Genomic DNA, 16,207 nt, shown 5'->3' with positions numbered 1-16,207 from the left:
CTGCCCAACGCACAGGCCCTGGGGCCAGGCCCACCTCACCTTTTCGCCTCGCGGCCCCGGCAGTCCTCGGTCACCTTTGGCTCCCTGTGGATACAGGGGTCAGGAGGACACATGGGTGTCAAGGGCACAGACAGCTGAGACTCAAAGAGGGAGCATGAGGCCCGGACCACGTAGGGCATATTATGGAAGGTGAGGGTCACGGGGGTGGAGGAACTATGCTGTGGAGGTTCCACACTCACCGGCTCTCCCACCAGGTCTCCAGCAAGGCCTCCAGGGGCGCCCTGATGAGGGAAAGGGGTCAGTGGGGTTCCTCAGCCCCTAACCCTTGTCCCCCCCAAACCGGGGCCTCCCACACACTCACCTTCTCTCCCTTTGCTCCAGGGGGCCCGACCACAGCCTGCAGGGAACTCCTGGTGAGTTACCTCGCCTCCTGCCACCTCCCCATCCCCACCCCGCCGTCCATATGGAAGGGACAAACTAGGCTTGGAGGTGAGGCAGAGGAGCAGATGCAGAAGGTGGGGGTCAGGATCAAAGATCACCTGTCCAGGGGTGCCCATGGGTCCAGGCTCTCCTTTAGGTCCGACAGGGCCAGGCAGACCTGGTGACCCCTGTGGCAGAACGGCGGGTGGAACTCAGTGCCTCTCCACCCCCTGCCCCTGCTGCCCAGCCCTCCTCTTCCTCCAGGCACACGGCTGGCACAGGTCCCATCACATGCCCACAGCGAGCTCCCCTCAGAACACACACCGGCACGCCAGGGGCTCCTCTGTCTCCGTCCTTCCCACTGGCACCATCACGACCTGGCACTCCCGGCTTCCCCGTCTCCCCCTGAGAAGGGAGAGCTCTGTCAAGGGCCTGCTCCCTGACTCCTGACCCCCGGAGTCCAGCCCTGATTCCCAGGACTCACCACTTGTCCAGGCAAACCTGGTGCCCCCTGAGGACCCTGAAGGAAACAAGTCAGATGTGAGAGGGACATGGAGAGCACGGGACCCAGAGGGCAGGGACATGCTATCCCTGCAGGGGCCTCACTCACCACAAGACCTGAAGTGCCAGGGGGGCCAGGAAGTCCCACAGCTCCAGTGGGTCCAGGCAGGCCCTGGAGGAAGAAAAAGTTCAGGGCAGTGCCAACCCCACCCAGCTCCCTGTGACTAACCCATGGGCTGGGTCACTCACCCGTCCTGGTGGTCCTGTCTCTCCAGGCTCCCCCTGCCAAAACCCCAGAGACTGCATGACCCCACAGATGAACGAGAGGCCCTTCAGCCCCCATCCACAAGCAAAGCCCACATGGACGGGGCACCTTGGTGCTCAGTCGCATTACAGGGCAGTGACATTCCCAGAGGTTGGCAGATGTTATCCTGGTGCAGACAGGCTGCTCCAAGCCACCACATCCTTCCAGCCACACACCCATACATGCCTATACTCACCTTCAGGCCAGAAGGTCCCTGGGGTCCCGCAGGGCCAGCAAGACCCTAGAAAAGAGTATCAAGGGCAGGAAACTGGGGTCAGAGTCATCCACCTGGACTCATGGACTAACACAAACAAGTTATCCAACTGAGTCATCAGTGGGGACCAATGCCTGTCCCACCCCCACCAGGCAGTGCTTCCCCATCACTCACCGGGGCACCGGGTGGTCCAGGGTCTCCATGGCCACCCTGTTGGAGAGAGAAAGAGCCAGATGAGTGGGAGTCAATCCCACCCTCCCAGGGAAACTGAGGCAGTACTGCCCATTGTAGGGGTTGCCCACTGTAGGATGGGAACAGGAGGGAGCAGGATTCTGGGGTACTCACCATTGGGCCAGGGGCCCCCCTCGGACCTTGCAGACCCTGGATAGAGAAGGGGGCTGCTGAGCCTCAGTCTGGCCTCACTTGGGCCTGTTCCTGCCCTCTGGAGACCTTTGCCTGGGGGCCCCACTTCTGCACCTCCACCCCTCCCAGGCATAAATCACCCCGTACCCACAGACTGCCCCACATGGACAATACACATGGGCCTGTACGCGTACACAGCCATCATGCATCTGCACTCAGACCTGGGCACCCAGTCACCCCACCCCGGCACTGGTCACTGGTGACATGTGCATACGGCAGCCAGCACACAGCAAAGGGTAGCTGTTCCCCAGAATGTCGGCCAGGCTGTTCCTGCCATCACTCACCGGCTTCCCCTCAGGCCCAGCCACACCACGCTCTCCTGGCAGACCCTAGAGAGAACACGTTTAAGGCCACACTGTCCTCGTTCCCCATCCCAGCTTCCCCCTAGACAGTCCCAGGCAGAGCAGACTCCAGCGCGGACAACACAAGTGAGAGCCGTGTACTTGTGCACACACGGCCCGTGCGGCAAGGACTCACCGGGTTGCCATTTTGACCCCTCTGTCCAGGCTCTCCCCAGTCTCCCTTGATGCCTGGCTCACCCTGCAAGCAGAGTGTCATGCCCTGAGCCCCCATCACTGCCAGGTGCCCACAGACATGCCACCCCGGCATGCCCTCCCGCAGGGGAGGGGAAACATGGTGGGGTGGGAGGCCTTACCCTGTCTCCTTTGGGGCCTCGGTTGCCGTCACTGCCTGGCTCCCCCTGTGGGGATGACATGTCAAGCCAGGCGCTGGCGCCATGGCAAGGGTGGCCCCCAGGTTGATCCCACACACTGACCTTAGCACCCTTGAGTCCAGGGGGTCCTGGTTCTCTAGAGAGTCCAGAACCTGGCTCATCCATGGCCACCTACAAGCACAAGGTCACAGTGGAGAGATGTGTGTGTCACAGAGGCATGGAGGGGTCATCCCAGATCACAGGGTGCCAGAGGGTTGTAGGGTCAGAGTCACCACATGGAATTTCTGGGGCTCAAGCCAATGGTGGCCTCTTGGTGACAGCAGTCACAGGTTTGGGCAGAGCTGGGGTGATCACCTTGGGGCCAGGGGGGCCAGGGGGTCCAGGGAGGCCAGGAGGGCCGTCTCTGCCCTGCAGAAAAGAAGGAAATGGGTGGCCACCCCAACACAGCCCATAGGCAGTCCCGCCCGGTAAAGCCCCCGCCAGCTCACCTGTTCTCCACGTTCTCCTTTCTCTCCCCGTTCTCCCTGAAGTGCAAATCGCAAGGTGGGGGCTATGCCCGTGGGGAGTCAAGCTCCTCCTGAGCCCACCTCCCCGGCCGTCCCAGCCAGGCTCACCCTCTCTCCTGGTCTCCCTGCCTCTCCCACACTCCCAGCCGGGCCTGGGAGCCCAGGGATACCAGGCTTTCCAGGTTCCCCAGCAAGGCCAGGAGGTCCAGGGGGGCCCCTCTCCCCAAGGGCCAGGCCAGGTGGCCCCTGAGGGCCAGGGTCTCCACGATCTCCCTTCGGCCCGCGTTCTCCAGAAAAGCCAGTGGGGCCCTGGAGGAACAGAAGAGTAAATGCTGGTGTCAAGCACACCGTCCACAGGACATGCCCCCCTGAGCAGCCAACACACACCTCCTTGCCTGGGGGGCCCCGCTCTCCTGGGTCCCCCTTGGGGCCACGACGCCGTTCAGGCACAGGCAGGAAGCTGCCAGAGCTCTCTTCCCAGCTCTCCACGATCTCCCGCAGGGCAGACGTCTGAGTGACAGTGAGGGGTCAGAAGAGCAGGGCCATTACTGCAGCCTCCCACGCCCTGGCCTGGCCCCGCGGGCATTACTTTTCCCATGGGGTTCCCACCAGCCCCCATGCCCAGCCCCCAAACAACCTACCTTGATGCCAATATTTTCCAGCAACCGCTCCACATTCTGGGGACACAAACTGGGTGAGGGGCTGCCCACAGAGGAGAAGGCCCCACACTGCCCCCCAAAACAGCCTCCATACCCTCTTCCCCAGGCCTCTTGCCCAGAGGACCCTTTAGCCCTTGGTTGAGGTGGCTCGAGGTCACTGGAAGCCCCTCCCTGACATGTCCCCGCTGCCCAGGTTCCCCTCAGTGTAGGCTACAGGAATCCCAACAGGGCAGGGGGCTGAGCACACAGCACAGCTCCAGTGGGGCCTCACGGCAAGCAGAAGGGGACAGAGGTGGCCGCTACAGGCGTGCACATAACAGTCAAGGGCCAGGTTCCAGGCTTCACTCACCGCCGTGCTCCCAGGCTCTCCTCTCAGGCCACGCTCTCCTGGGAGGCCCTGGAGACACCAAGAGACAAGCTGCTGGACCCAGCTTGGGGTTGGGGCTGGGGGCGTGTGTGCGCATGCGCCGGTGCTATGGCTACCGGGGCAAGTGAAAAAGATGGGGGCCTCACCTGTTTCCCTTTGGGTCCAGTCTCCCCACGGTCACCCTGAGAAAAAGAATGACCAGTGGGGAAAATGCCCCCACTCTGGGCAGCCCCTGACCATACCCCCCACCCAGCATCTGCACACTCACCTTGGAGCCCGAACCTCCCGGAACACCAGGGAAACCCTGAGACATGTCAGAATACAAAGAAGTCACACAGGATCATGGCCTCCCAGGGTGACAACATAATGGCCCCTGTTGCTCCCAAGTCCTGGAACTACCCTGGACACTCACCTGGCCAGGAGGGCCGATCTGCCCTGGGAGGCCCGGGGGGCCCTGGAGTCCAGGGCTACCAGGAGCTCCTCGCTCACCCTTGGGGCCATCATGACCCTGTGGAGGATGCAGCCAGCATTAGGACCCTGAGACCCCAGAAAGGAGTGGAGCCACATATCACAGGGTCAGGGTCAGGGGTCAGAGGTTGCAGAAGACTCCAACACTCACTTCTCTCCCAGGAGCGCCCGAATCTCCCTTCTCTCCCTAAGGAAGACAAGGGCGCTTCAGACATGGCCCCAATCTGAGCCAGAGCAGACTCCAAGTGAGGGGACTCACCTTCCTCCCATCTTCTCCAGGGTCCCCAGGTCCTCCCTGCGGGCAGAGGACTCACATCAGACCCCAAAGAATTAAGAATTAAGAATTGTCTGTGTGTCTTGGTATCTGTCTGCAAGTCCTGTGTCTACCTCACTATGTGTGGCCGTATGTATACAAGTGACTGTGGATACAAATGCATATGTCGGTCTGCCCCCACATGTATCACACGTCAGAGCCTTGGATGTGTGTCTCACCACACCTCCACAGAGGTACACGTGCAGCCCTGGGGCCAAGTCATAGCACGTGTATGGGTGGAAGTGTTTGTGTGTCAACATGTCTTCAGTATCCCTGAATAGGGGCTTCACACCTGTGTGTTGGCACCTCTCCATCTGTGTCTGAGGCTCTTTGCCTGTGCCCGTGGCTGTGGTGATATTAGCTTGTGTTGGCCCATCCAGGCACAGGTCGGCAGGTCGACTTAACTCACTGTGTCTGTGAGGCTGCCTGTGTGTGCACATGGACGTGTGCTTCAGGATGTATCTGTATGTGTGGGCTACGCACTCGGGTGCTGGCACGCGTCAGCCTGTGTCTGTGTGCGTGCCCATGTGTATGGCACATCTGGGCCATGTCCACGTGCTAGCATTTTTTGGAGGTTTCACTGTGTCTACCCTGGACACTCACGTTTTTCCCATTCAGGCCAGGCTTGCCATCCTCGCCTGGCTTTCCCTGTGGGAATGGATCATTGGTCAGAAGTCAGGGTTGGGGTGAGGGCAGTAAGGGGGCAAAAGGGTACCAGGAGGGGACTTCCCTGGTGGCACAGTGGATAAGACTCTGAGCTCCCAATGCAGGGGGCCCGGGTTTGATCCCTGGTCAGAGAACTAGATCCCACATGCCTGCCACAACTAAGGAGCCCGCCTGCTGCAACGAAGACCCAGTGCAACCAAATAAATAAATAAATTTTTTTTTTTTTTTTTAATAAAAGGGTACCATGAAAGTGGGACTCACCGGTGCTCCAAGGGGACCAGAGGGGCCAGGGGGGCCCTGTTCTCCTCGAAGGCCAGGAAGTCCCTGGAAAAAGTCTTTGCTAGGATTGAGAAGGCCACTGATACATCTCTTGGGGCACATCCATGGACTTGGAGAACCCCACTAAGAACTTCCTCCAGTGTAGAGTCCCCCCAGAATTGGGAGGAGCCATGGAGGTCCCGAGGCTGAAACCCGACAGGGTAGGGGGCCCCTGCTGAAACTCCCAAGGGAAGAACCCTCAGGATTTGGGGGTCCTACTGTAGCGCCCAAGGCAGAGAAGGTCAGAAAGCAGGACTCTGCTCAAACCTGCCTGCCAGGGACTGGGACCCTCCCAAGGACAGGGCTGGACCAACTCCCCCTACTCCCGCTGATACTGTGACTATGAAGACCGGGCTACACAGTTCATGCTGGACCCCTGAGCCGCCCTCCACCCTAATATCTCCCCATACTTACGTCTCTCCCTGGGTCCCCAGCCTTGCCTATAGCACCCTGAGGAGAGACTCAAGTCAGGGAGTCCGCAGTGGTCATGGGGTCAGGGGCACTGCCCACTGACAGGGCCACTAGCTCCTGTGAACCCAAGGCCTGTCAGGCAGTAACATCCCCCACCCAGGCAGGGTACTAGGAGAAGACACAGATAACCCATCTGGCCCCAGAGTTCATCAAGACCCAGAAGACTCCAGTGAGTCTGGAGCCATACAAAGGGGCAAGGGAAGGGGCGTGACCAGGCAGTGACCACCACGACTCGACTCACAGGCAGCCCAGGGGGACCAGGGGTTCCTGGTTTCCCATCCAGTCCACTGCGGCCATCCAGGCCAGGGGGGCCCCGGTCACCCTGAGGAGAACAGAGTGGTAAGAGGCCTCGAAGGATGAGACGGATCTGAGAGCCCAGGCTCACAGTCGGAAAACCTCCATGCCCTCTCACCTTTTCTCCTGCTGGGCCTCGAACACCTGGGTCCCCCTGAAGGGAACAAGGTCAGTGAGAGGTGAGGGCACAATGGGGACTTAGGCTGATGGGGCAAAGTGTGTCACTCACCTGTGGGCCGGGGGGCCCCCGAAGTCCACTGATGCCCTGAGGACAGGGGGAGGAAGAAATCAGAGCAGGCTTTCCCAGGCCCGTACGTTCCCACGAGATAAGCCACACTCACTCTCTCCCCAGAAGCTCCAGGGGGGCCGGGGTCACCCTTGGGTCCTCGAGGACCCTCCTGTCCACGGTCCCCAGACTCTCCCTATGGTAGAGACAAACGTGTTGAGGGAATAGCACTAGGGCCACAGGCATGCCCGAGGCAGAACCTGTCATGGGGGTGCTGGGATGCTTTCTTATGCTCACAGCTTCACTCCACCCACGGAACATGATACCTTCTCTCTGACTCCAAGTCCAGTGTCCACCTGTGGGGGGAATGGCCAGTGAGAAGAATAGTTCAAGTAGGGGAAGAGGAGTTGGTGAGGATCAATGAAGACCTCAGGGGGCAGTGGGGGAAGTGGGAGTCAGTGGAAGGGATGAAGGGACACGGTGTGGGGCCAACAGGGGCAGGTGAGGGAGATGACAGAGAATCAGACCCAGTCAACCCTTACCAGCCGTCCAGGGGGTCCTGGGGGACCCTAGGAAAGGAAAGAATTGTAGTCAACAGGAGCCCTGCGGCCCCACGGTATGGCTCAGGTTTGCCTCAAGCTCAGCTCTGCTCCCAGATTCCCTGCACCCCAGTGCCAAACCCCAGACGCCGGGTCAGGCCTGCAGGTGGCCACCAGGGCTCCCGACCTTGACCTCCAGGCCCTTAATGGAGGTGCTGACCAGACTGAGCACCGGAACCCTGTGTCCCTCCCGAGCCCAGAACACCAGCACTACTCACTGGCTCCCCACGGTCACCCTTGGGTCCAGATGGTCCAGGGCTTCCCTGCAGAAAGTCAGAGGGTCAGGGTCAGTGAGGAGAGGCAGCAGTTTGGGGGAGCTTTGGAAACACCCTAAGGATTCATGGGGATCCTGGTGGCCTTTGGGGGTTGTGATGAAGGGGTCAAAGGAAATGAGGATTGTGAGGGTTTAGCACTGCAGGGTCGGGGTGGCAGGGTCAGAGGCTGGGAGTTGGATGGTTGGAGATTGAAGCTGAGGTTAGAGTTCAGGGGTCAGAGGTCAGGACTCACATTTCGTCCATCCTCTCCAGGATCTCCCTGGTCTCCCTTCTCACCCACAGGCCCCCGAGTTCCAGGTGCCCCCTGAGAAGAGCAGCTGGTGTGAGACAGACCCTCCCAGCATTTTGCAGATTCCCCCATGACCCCCATACTGCCCCCGTTCTCCATCATCCTGAAAACCATGTCAGAGTTTCCCATCACCACACGCCTCCCTCCAGACTCTCCCATCGCCCTTTCTCCCCTCAGAGTTTCCCACAGCTTCATGCCCACCTCCTATAAGTTCTCTCATCACCCCCCCCCCTTACTTCTCCCCGCAAAGCCTCACCCGAAGGCCACGCTCGCCAGCTTTTCCAGGCAAACCTGGTTCACCCTGGTGGTGGAGAGAACACCACATCAAACAGGTGAGTTAGGCTCAAACTAACTCAGGGAGTGGCGACAGAGAAGGGCCTGGGAACCAACTGGACCAGAGGCAGGGGGGTGGACTGGATAACCTGGTAGAGCCCCAGCCCGCCAGGGGTCACAGTTCAAGGGTAAAGGATCAGAAACCACAGTGGGAAGGAATCTCACCGGGGGACCCTCGTCACCTTTCTCTCCAACTTCACCCTGTGAGACATGAGAGTCAGCCTTGGTCCCCAAACCCCCAGGGAGGCCAGCAGTACCCTACTCCCCATCCCCCAGCACTCCCCCAGTCCAGTCCTCTTACATCTCGTCCTCGGGGGCCGATGGGTCCTGGGGAACCAGGACGCCCAGGGTCTCCCGTCTCTCCGGGAGGCCCTGAGTCACCCTGTGGAGGAGGCAAGAGTGATGCAGCACGTATAGCCAGCCCTTGAGGGGAGGTGACCCCAGAAACCTTGATGCTACCCAAGGTCACAGGCACTCACCGGGGGTCCTGCTCTGCCAGTGAGGCCAATGGGACCCTGAAGGGCATGGGGAGGGAGGGAGGACTTAGTTGGGGCTCCCAGGCACCACCTCATCTCCTTCTGTCACACTCCCCATCCCCACATTTACTCACCCGGACTCCAGGGTCTCCCTTGGGGCCAGGGTCCCCAGGAAGAACCAAGCCAGGTGGGCCCTGGGGGAGGAAGGATCAGAGGTCAGGGGACACAACCGTCACCTGCCCTAACCCCTAAACACTTCCCCACACTTACCCGTTCCCCTTTGACTCCAGTAGCTCCTTTGGGCCCAGAGAGCCCTACGTCTCCCTGGAGGTGACAAAGACCATCAGCGTCAGCCACAGGCTCCATGAACCCCACCACCCAGCGACCATGCCACAACTGTCATGACTTCCGGGCCTCCAGGAAGACCCAGAGGCAGGCCCTATGACCTTGATCTCAACCCTGTAACAGCTTCCCTTCACTCTTACCAGACTTACCTTCTCTCCTTTAGCTCCAGCACCCCCAGGTCCCTGAAAACAAACAGGACAGACACGGCTTGGCCCTGCCTAGGGATCACACTACTACAGCCTTGGTTGGAGTTGGGGTTATATACAATCAGAAGTCTCTGCCCAGAGGTCACAGGGTCACCACTGGGAGCAGGGCAGGGGTTACACAGGGCTCACGACCTGTATGGTGGTCATGGGGTCACAGGATCACAGCCAGGAGTCGGAAGGCATGTTACAGCATTAGAGTCACAGAGCTCTGAGCCAGTCCAGGGTCCCAAGGTTATGGGGTCATAGCCTGGAACGCTGGTTTCCAGGCGGGTCACACTGCTCAAGGGCCTGTGCAGTGATCGGAAACACACCCTCCCTTCACTCACCACTGCGGGGTCCCCAGGGCGACCAGGCTCCCCCTGTAGAGAAAGGATAGGGACAGGGATGGGTCAAGGACCCACCTAGGAACTCAAGGCCCCAGTATCCCACCTGCCACAATCCCTGGTATCGGGGGCACTTGACTCCCAGCCCATGACCCACCTTCTCTCCTCGGCGGCCAGTGGGTCCTGGTGGCCCCTGCACATGGGGAAAGCATGAGCCCAGGATGGGGAGGAACACATGAAAGCCCTACTCCTGATCCCACAGTCACATACTTACTTCAGGACCCTCAAGTCCAGGACGTCCAGCAACTCCTGGTGGACCCTGGGGAAGAGGAGCAGAAATGCTGACCCAGGTGGGTGGGGGCAGAGGGATTATGGCAGATAAGGGCTAGAGGTTCAGGATGGGGGTCACAGAAGATCAGGATTTAGGTCAGCAGGGGTCAAACTCGGCAGGAAGACAGAGACCAGGTCAGTGGAAGTCAAGGTCAGTTCAGTAGGGTCAGAAAGCTAAAAGCGGGTCCCTGGGGTTGAGGGTTAGAGCCTGCATCAGCAGAGATGAGGAGTCATGTGAGGAGGGGTGGAGAGCCAGGGGCAGTGGAGATCAAGGGCAAGAAGTCAGAACCAGGAGGGGTACAGAGCCAAGGTCTGCTGGCACCGGCAGTGGGCTCACCTGTGGTCCTGCTGGGCCAGGGGATCCACGTTCGCCCTGATGGAGCAGAATGGGTCAGAGCTGAGTCTGGCCCCAGATCCTCCGGGGCCCTGAGAGCCCCCCAGGCTGCACTTACCTTTTCTCCAGTCTCACCCATGGCCCCTGTTATTCCTCGGTCACCCTGAGGGGACAGAGATAGGAGAGGGGCCTTTACTGTCGAACCCCAGACAAAGTGTCTCAAACTCCAATCATCTGTCTCTGAAATCACAGCCTCTGACCTGGGGAGAACCCTTATCTCTTGATCCTCCTGCCTCCCCTAATCCTATAGGGGTCCCAGTGTGTCACCTCTCATACCTGATCCCTCACAAAATGGCACTTACTTTGGGGCCAGTGTCTCCAGGAAGTCCCCGTAGGCCCTGAAAGGGGTTCAGAGATTTGGGTTTGGGAATAAGGATGGAGTAGAGGGTTGATGGCTGAGGGTGGGGGCTGGAGCTATGCCCACCACGCTCAGGATCCCTGGCCTCCACACTTACCGGCTCACCCGGGGTCCCAGGTTGTCCTGGGAGGCCTGGGGCTCCATCTTCACAGTCACCCTGAAGGAGAAACAGGTGGGTAGAAGACCCTGCTCCCAGCACCCAGAGGCCTCACCCCAGAACTGGGACACCAAGAGGTCAGGTCTCCCACCTTTTCTCCTTTTTCTCCAGGGGGGCCAACTGAGCCTTGGGGTCCACGGCTTCCAGGAAGACCCTAGGAGGAAATGAATAAAAATGTGAGCCCCAAACTGAGGTCCAGCACCCACCCACTGCCCCAGCAGAGCCCCCAGCTCCTCTATCCACACCCCAGAGCATGGCCCACAGGGTCCCCAGCAGAGCCTCAAGGCTCCCTCACCGGCAGCCCAGGCTCCCCTAAAGCAACGCTGCCGTCACCTGGTCCAGGGGGGCCCTGGGAAAGAACAACAGGTCAGGGGATGGCCGGGGGGAATCAGACTCCAAGCCACCCCCAGCATAACTTGCCCCTCACTTACCCGCTCCCCACGATCACCTTTCTCACCCTGGAAGAGAGATCATGACACATGACCCTGGACTACACCTCCACACCCCAAGATACCAGGAGAAATGAGAGTCTTGGGGTCAAACTGGATTACAAAGTTCATGGAGGAACTGAGGAGTCATGGGTGGGGGTGGTCAAGAGGTCATATGAGCTCAGAGTGACCAGTAGGGGTTGTGTGGGTTCGAATGAGGTCACCAGGTCACTGGATCACATGGAGGTGATGAGACCATATGGCGGTCATGCCCTCACCTTCACAGCTGTTCCAGAAAATCCTGGGGGACCACGGGGTCCTGGGTCTCCCAATGGGCCACGAGATCCAGGGGGACCCTGATGGAAGAGACAAAATATAAAGTACAACCCCATAGACCCACCCCATTGGTTCCCCCATCACACATCACTCCCCCCCCAACCATATTCTAGAACTTACTGGAGGTCCAGGGTCCCCTTTCTGCCCAGGAAGCCCTGGGACCTCGCCTCCAATGACTTGTCCAGGCTCTCCCTGCAGGACAGAGAACAGCAGGAAGGATTCAGGGTATGGGAGCCTTGAGGTAGGAGAAGCCCCTAGAGGTCCCCAGCTATTCCTCATCATGCCTTAGGCCCCACACAGTGTCTGTCCTGGGGCAACCCTGTTCCTCCCTGGGACATCCCGGCTTGGTTCCCTCCCCTCCCTCCTTCACCTACCGGCTCCCCCTTTGGGCCTCGAGGCCCTCGCTCTCCCTGAGGAAAAAACAGAGCAAAGGGTGATGCTTGGTCTCAGTGCATTTCAGGGTGGGCCCCTACAAGCCAACCCCGCTCCACCACCCCAGCTCCCCACCCTGCAGAAAGGGCTCTGGGAAGACACTGGGAGGCAAAGCAACTTACTGGTTCTCCACGAGGACTGGGCCACCCTGGGGAGCCCTGTAAATGGAGGCCAGAGTCAGACCAGTCAGACCACCCCACCCGCTCAAGCAAAGCATCCCACCATGTGAACTGCGAGGGCAAGTCTTGCTCACCTTTGGGCCAGGGGTTCCAGGAGTCCCAGGGCGGCCAGGGCTGCCTGGAGGCCCATCTGCCCCAGGGAAGCCCTAAGGAGGCAAAGAGGTTAGGGCAGGAAGGGACCCTCCCTCAGTGTCCCTGGTTCGCTGGAGGAGCCCCGACTGACTATCCTTCACCTGAAGCTCTCACCCCACAGGCCCCTGAGCGTTGTTGGGGGTACAGCAGTGGGGCAGGGAAGCTGCCCCGCTGAGCTGAATGGAGCCGAACCCCAGGCACAAGGGCAGTGATGAGGCCAGGGCCTTCCCTGCCTCTTGGACTTGGAACTTCCACCCAGGCTCTCCAGGGGATCTCAAAACCCCACTGGTCCCCCCTAATTCAGATCCTTCCCCAAAGTCTCTGCTATGGTTGATAATGTCCACTTAAGCTTCTAGTAATACTCTGTGTTTCTAACTCTGTTTTTTCATTCCCTCTTGTAAAAACCCTGAGGAAGCTTCGAGGATTGTCTTAGGGGAACCTCAATGGTCTCTACACTCACCCTCTCACCCTTCGCAATGGTACTTCCAGGAGGTCCCTGGGGGCCAGGAACACCCATCCTGCCCTGAGAGGAGAGAGCAGGTGAGGAGGCAGTACGCCGGTCAGGGGACAGAGGACAGGTGTGGGGAGGCACTCACCGGGAGGCCGGGGGGGCCAGGAGACCCGGCTTGTCCTTTCAGCCCCTAGGAAGGATGATCGGTGAGCCCTGTGCTGCTGACCTCCCCCTGACCCACTGAGCCCCCCAACCCATTCTCTACCCCCCACCAGAGCCACTCACCATCTCTCCGGGTTCCCCCTTCTGGCCCTGGGGAAAGATGTGTTGGGCGACGGTCAGAGTGGCAAGTTCCAAGAGTGGCCCTCACCCACACTCTCAACCCTGGACACTTACCTTTGGACAATGCACCGAGCAAGGCTCTGGCTGTAGCTGTGGACACAGGGTCTCCTTGAGGTTAGCAGTTCTACCAAGAGCCCCCAGACCCGCTCTTTTTCACCACCTAGTCCCCCAGAGGCCCCTTCCAAACCTGGGTGGTCAAAGCCATCTGACACAGGGCTGCTGCCAGACTACTGACTGCCTGGTCCAAGCTTGGACCATCATCCACGGTGAAGAAGGTCTGGGCAGAGTCCATGCCCGGCACCAAGCGACGCAGCTGTTCTGGGTCAGCTCCTGCCAGGCCCAGCATCATCACTTTGAGCCCTAAGGAGGGGTCCAGCAGCCTGCATGACGACCCTGCTGGGGCCAACCCTATTCCCAGGCCCCATTCCCACCAGCCCTGCTCCTCACCAGCAGCCTGGGCCTCACGGATAGAGCTGAAGATGTCACCTCTCAAGGGCTCATCCACCAGTAGAACCATCACCCCCGGCACGTGCCGGCGTCGTCCAGGGGCGTCTGGTGCCAACAGGTATCTGTGAGCTGTAACCACAGCTGTGCCTGGGAGAGAGGTCATGTCAGAACTCAGGGGCACCAAGCTCCCAATGGGAAAGCCCCAAGAATCCATGTCCACTGTAGTCCTTACCCAGGTTGTTCCCACTTGGGTCCGTGTAGGGGATGTTGCGGATCTTCTGCCGGATGACACTGAGGTCATGGGAGCTGTTCAGCGAGAACAGTGGGGAGGGCCGGTGACTGTAGGACAGGAGGCCAACCTAGGGTGGGGAGACCACAGAGCCTGGGGAGGATGACACAGCAGGGACAGGGGACACAGGGCCTGGTGGAAGACACAGAGCCCAAGGTGTGTAACTAAACCTGAACTATTAGGGGGTCAGTAGTGATGGTAGGATACGGAGCCAACCAGCAAGTGAGGCGACCTGGAGCCTGGGGAAGGGCGGGGAGAAAGCCTGGACCAGTAGTGGGACAGGGAAATGGTGTGGGACCAGGGGTGGGCAGGGACAGGTAGGAGTCTGGCTGCCTCTGGGGCCAAACCTGGACGGCCTGTGGCCCAAGAGGCCCAAGTGCGGACACCAGATGCTCCAGGGCTCGCTTCACAGCCTCTGCGCGATGAGCATTGTCTCGAGTGGTATGCAGCAGGAACACCACGTCCATCAGGCCGTGGGGACACACTGCAGGAAGGGGGCTGAGTTACTGAAGCAGTCGGCCCACCTAGCTACTCTCTTGGGCTCCTCCCACTGGGCCCACCATACCTGGGGTCTGTGTGACAGAGGCCTCAGGACCCTGTACACCCTCCCGGACAGGTGTCAGGGAGAATATGTAGGAGATGCCAGGCTCTAGCCCTGTCACCCGCTGGGAGCTTGAGAGCCCCGGAAGTGTCTGTGAGGCCCCAGGCAATTCTGCAGAGGACAGAGCTCAGTTAAACAGGAGGCCCTCCATGGAGCCCCCACTGCCAGCCCACCCTAACACTGGCCTCCCCGTCACCTTGGCCAGGGCCTCTGAGTGGCTGCCAGGATAGGATGTAGCTGGATACCCCAGACACCGGGATCCAGGCCAGAGTCACTGAGTCGACTGAGGTGTCTACAACACGCAGTTCAGTGCTTGGGACACGAGGTGACTCTGAAGGAGGAATCAAAGACTAGGGATCCGAGTATGTGTCCCGAGAACCCAGAGGAGAGAAATCTAAGGAGATCCTGGGGCAGATTCATCTTAGTGAAGGAAGTGTCACCGGAGGTCATGCTGGGATCATCCCGGGTCAGGAATGGTAGGGGGGCTACAGGAGGAGTCACTCAGGGTCATGGGGTACAGAAAATCAGGGTGGGTCTTCGGTAGGGGTAAGAGCACACCAGTGTATGCAGTTACTTCTGAGGAGGGCCCTTCTCCAGCTGTCCCCAAGACACTCAGCCATATACGGTAGTGGGTCGCTGGCTCCAGCCCGTCCAGTTCATAGCTGCTGAGTTCCGGCCCCAGGACCCGGGACTGTTCCTGGCCACCTGGGGCAGGCATGAGAGGGGGGCAAGGGCACGTAGGAGGATACTACAGACCGGCATTAATGGACACGCCCACCTCACTGACCCCCTCGTACCTTACTGACAATGACGCTGCCAGCCTCACTGACTGACCCTGCTGATGGCGGCCACCCTCCTGACTGATCTCCTCATTCTCGCTGACCCTGCCCGACTGACCCTCATTGATCCCACGCACCTAGGTGACTGATACCAGGTACCTTCAGCGATCCCGCAGACCCCCACTGACAGACCCTGCCCACTCTCATTGATTTCGCCGACCCCAACCCCAGCCCCACCCCATTGGTCCCTAACCTCCCTACCGGGGGCACCTCTCACCATCAGGTCGCCAACGCAGACGGAAGCCTCGTGCCCCGGGCACCGGCTGCCAGCGCAGCCTCAGCGAGTGCTCCCCTCGCTGCACTACGCGAAGTGTCTCCAGGGCTGGTGGAGCCTCCTCAGGCGCTAGAGAGAAAGCACAAGAATCAGGGAGGCTCCGCCCCCCCACTGATCTCTGTGCCAATCCCAGACCAACCCTGGAACACGCACAGCCCCCAACCGGCCCCACTGCCTATCCCAGGCTACATCCCTCCTCCCCCCGAAGACCCCGCCCCCACAGGTTCACTACCAATCCCTGGCCCCTTTTCCATTCCCGAGCACAAACCCCGCCCCCAAACCGTCCAGGGCACCAATCCAAGGCTCGCGCCAGCCCGAGCTCTGCCTACGCGTGGTGACGACAATGGAGACAGGTGCGCCCTCACGGTCCCCCACAAGTGCAGTCACTCTCACTGAGTAGCTGACTCCGCCTTCGAGGCCCCGTATCTCAGCGGAGTCCGTGTTTGCTGGGAGCATCTCCTGTCTCGTGGGGCCACCTGGCCAGGCGAGCATAGGGCAACGGTCAGGGATAGGGGTGGCTGACCAAAGGGGCCAATCCCAGCCAGGAAG

The 16,207-nt window shown here is 60.0% G+C and overlaps 1 protein-coding gene across 7 annotated transcripts in view; it reads right to left on the bottom strand.

The window, feature by feature from the left end:
• COL7A1 (collagen type VII alpha 1 chain) overlaps positions 1-16,207 on the bottom strand; it is a 45,474-nt gene that overhangs the window by 21,192 nt on the left and 8,075 nt on the right. For all 7 annotated transcript variants that reach the window (XM_057554743.1, XM_057554739.1, XM_057554736.1 and 4 more), the window contains exons 22-93: positions 15,988-16,134; positions 15,602-15,727; positions 15,104-15,250; positions 14,742-14,876; positions 14,510-14,656; positions 14,292-14,428; positions 13,888-14,014; positions 13,656-13,802; positions 13,396-13,568; positions 13,263-13,298; positions 13,152-13,178; positions 13,012-13,056; positions 12,876-12,938; positions 12,358-12,429; positions 12,227-12,262; positions 12,047-12,082; positions 11,793-11,864; positions 11,615-11,692; positions 11,340-11,366; positions 11,204-11,257; positions 11,000-11,062; positions 10,849-10,908; positions 10,696-10,731; positions 10,452-10,496; positions 10,337-10,372; positions 9,944-9,988; positions 9,827-9,862; positions 9,673-9,705; positions 9,290-9,322; positions 9,066-9,119; positions 8,930-8,989; positions 8,799-8,834; positions 8,621-8,701; positions 8,485-8,520; positions 8,243-8,287; positions 7,930-8,001; positions 7,641-7,685; positions 7,366-7,392; positions 7,150-7,179; positions 6,939-7,019; positions 6,827-6,862; positions 6,716-6,751; positions 6,545-6,625; positions 6,247-6,282; positions 5,776-5,838; positions 5,452-5,496; positions 4,795-4,830; positions 4,687-4,722; positions 4,480-4,575; positions 4,336-4,371; positions 4,214-4,249; positions 4,050-4,097; positions 3,683-3,718; positions 3,429-3,551; positions 3,150-3,350; positions 3,024-3,059; positions 2,890-2,943; positions 2,638-2,706; positions 2,518-2,562; positions 2,340-2,402; positions 2,147-2,191; positions 1,785-1,820; positions 1,614-1,649; positions 1,422-1,466; positions 1,171-1,203; positions 1,031-1,093; positions 905-940; positions 745-825; positions 540-608; positions 362-397; positions 240-281; positions 40-84 (exon numbers count right to left, since the gene is read on the bottom strand). In XM_057554743.1, coding sequence (XP_057410726.1) covers positions 40-84; positions 240-281; positions 362-397; positions 540-608; positions 745-825; positions 905-940; positions 1,031-1,093; positions 1,171-1,203; positions 1,422-1,466; positions 1,614-1,649; positions 1,785-1,820; positions 2,147-2,191; positions 2,340-2,402; positions 2,518-2,562; positions 2,638-2,706; positions 2,890-2,943; positions 3,024-3,059; positions 3,150-3,350; positions 3,429-3,551; positions 3,683-3,718; positions 4,050-4,097; positions 4,214-4,249; positions 4,336-4,371; positions 4,480-4,575; positions 4,687-4,722; positions 4,795-4,830; positions 5,452-5,496; positions 5,776-5,838; positions 6,247-6,282; positions 6,545-6,625; positions 6,716-6,751; positions 6,827-6,862; positions 6,939-7,019; positions 7,150-7,179; positions 7,366-7,392; positions 7,641-7,685; positions 7,930-8,001; positions 8,243-8,287; positions 8,485-8,520; positions 8,621-8,701; positions 8,799-8,834; positions 8,930-8,989; positions 9,066-9,119; positions 9,290-9,322; positions 9,673-9,705; positions 9,827-9,862; positions 9,944-9,988; positions 10,337-10,372; positions 10,452-10,496; positions 10,696-10,731; positions 10,849-10,908; positions 11,000-11,062; positions 11,204-11,257; positions 11,340-11,366; positions 11,615-11,692; positions 11,793-11,864; positions 12,047-12,082; positions 12,227-12,262; positions 12,358-12,429; positions 12,876-12,938; positions 13,012-13,056; positions 13,152-13,178; positions 13,263-13,298; positions 13,396-13,568; positions 13,656-13,802; positions 13,888-14,014; positions 14,292-14,428; positions 14,510-14,656; positions 14,742-14,876; positions 15,104-15,250; positions 15,602-15,727; positions 15,988-16,134 — 4,565 coding nt within the window. The remainder of the gene's footprint in view (positions 1-39; positions 85-239; positions 282-361; positions 398-539; positions 609-744; positions 826-904; positions 941-1,030; positions 1,094-1,170; positions 1,204-1,421; positions 1,467-1,613; positions 1,650-1,784; positions 1,821-2,146; positions 2,192-2,339; positions 2,403-2,517; positions 2,563-2,637; positions 2,707-2,889; positions 2,944-3,023; positions 3,060-3,149; positions 3,351-3,428; positions 3,552-3,682; positions 3,719-4,049; positions 4,098-4,213; positions 4,250-4,335; positions 4,372-4,479; positions 4,576-4,686; positions 4,723-4,794; positions 4,831-5,451; positions 5,497-5,775; positions 5,839-6,246; positions 6,283-6,544; positions 6,626-6,715; positions 6,752-6,826; positions 6,863-6,938; positions 7,020-7,149; positions 7,180-7,365; positions 7,393-7,640; positions 7,686-7,929; positions 8,002-8,242; positions 8,288-8,484; positions 8,521-8,620; positions 8,702-8,798; positions 8,835-8,929; positions 8,990-9,065; positions 9,120-9,289; positions 9,323-9,672; positions 9,706-9,826; positions 9,863-9,943; positions 9,989-10,336; positions 10,373-10,451; positions 10,497-10,695; positions 10,732-10,848; positions 10,909-10,999; positions 11,063-11,203; positions 11,258-11,339; positions 11,367-11,614; positions 11,693-11,792; positions 11,865-12,046; positions 12,083-12,226; positions 12,263-12,357; positions 12,430-12,875; positions 12,939-13,011; positions 13,057-13,151; positions 13,179-13,262; positions 13,299-13,395; positions 13,569-13,655; positions 13,803-13,887; positions 14,015-14,291; positions 14,429-14,509; positions 14,657-14,741; positions 14,877-15,103; positions 15,251-15,601; positions 15,728-15,987; positions 16,135-16,207) is intronic.

This window comes from Balaenoptera acutorostrata, chromosome 10, assembly GCF_949987535.1.
Source record: "Balaenoptera acutorostrata chromosome 10, mBalAcu1.1, whole genome shotgun sequence".
In the NCBI taxonomy this organism is placed as follows: Eukaryota; Metazoa; Chordata; class Mammalia; order Artiodactyla; family Balaenopteridae; genus Balaenoptera; species Balaenoptera acutorostrata.
Note: the sequence above shows the minus strand (reverse complement) of the source record. Positions and strands in the feature narration are given on the sequence as shown.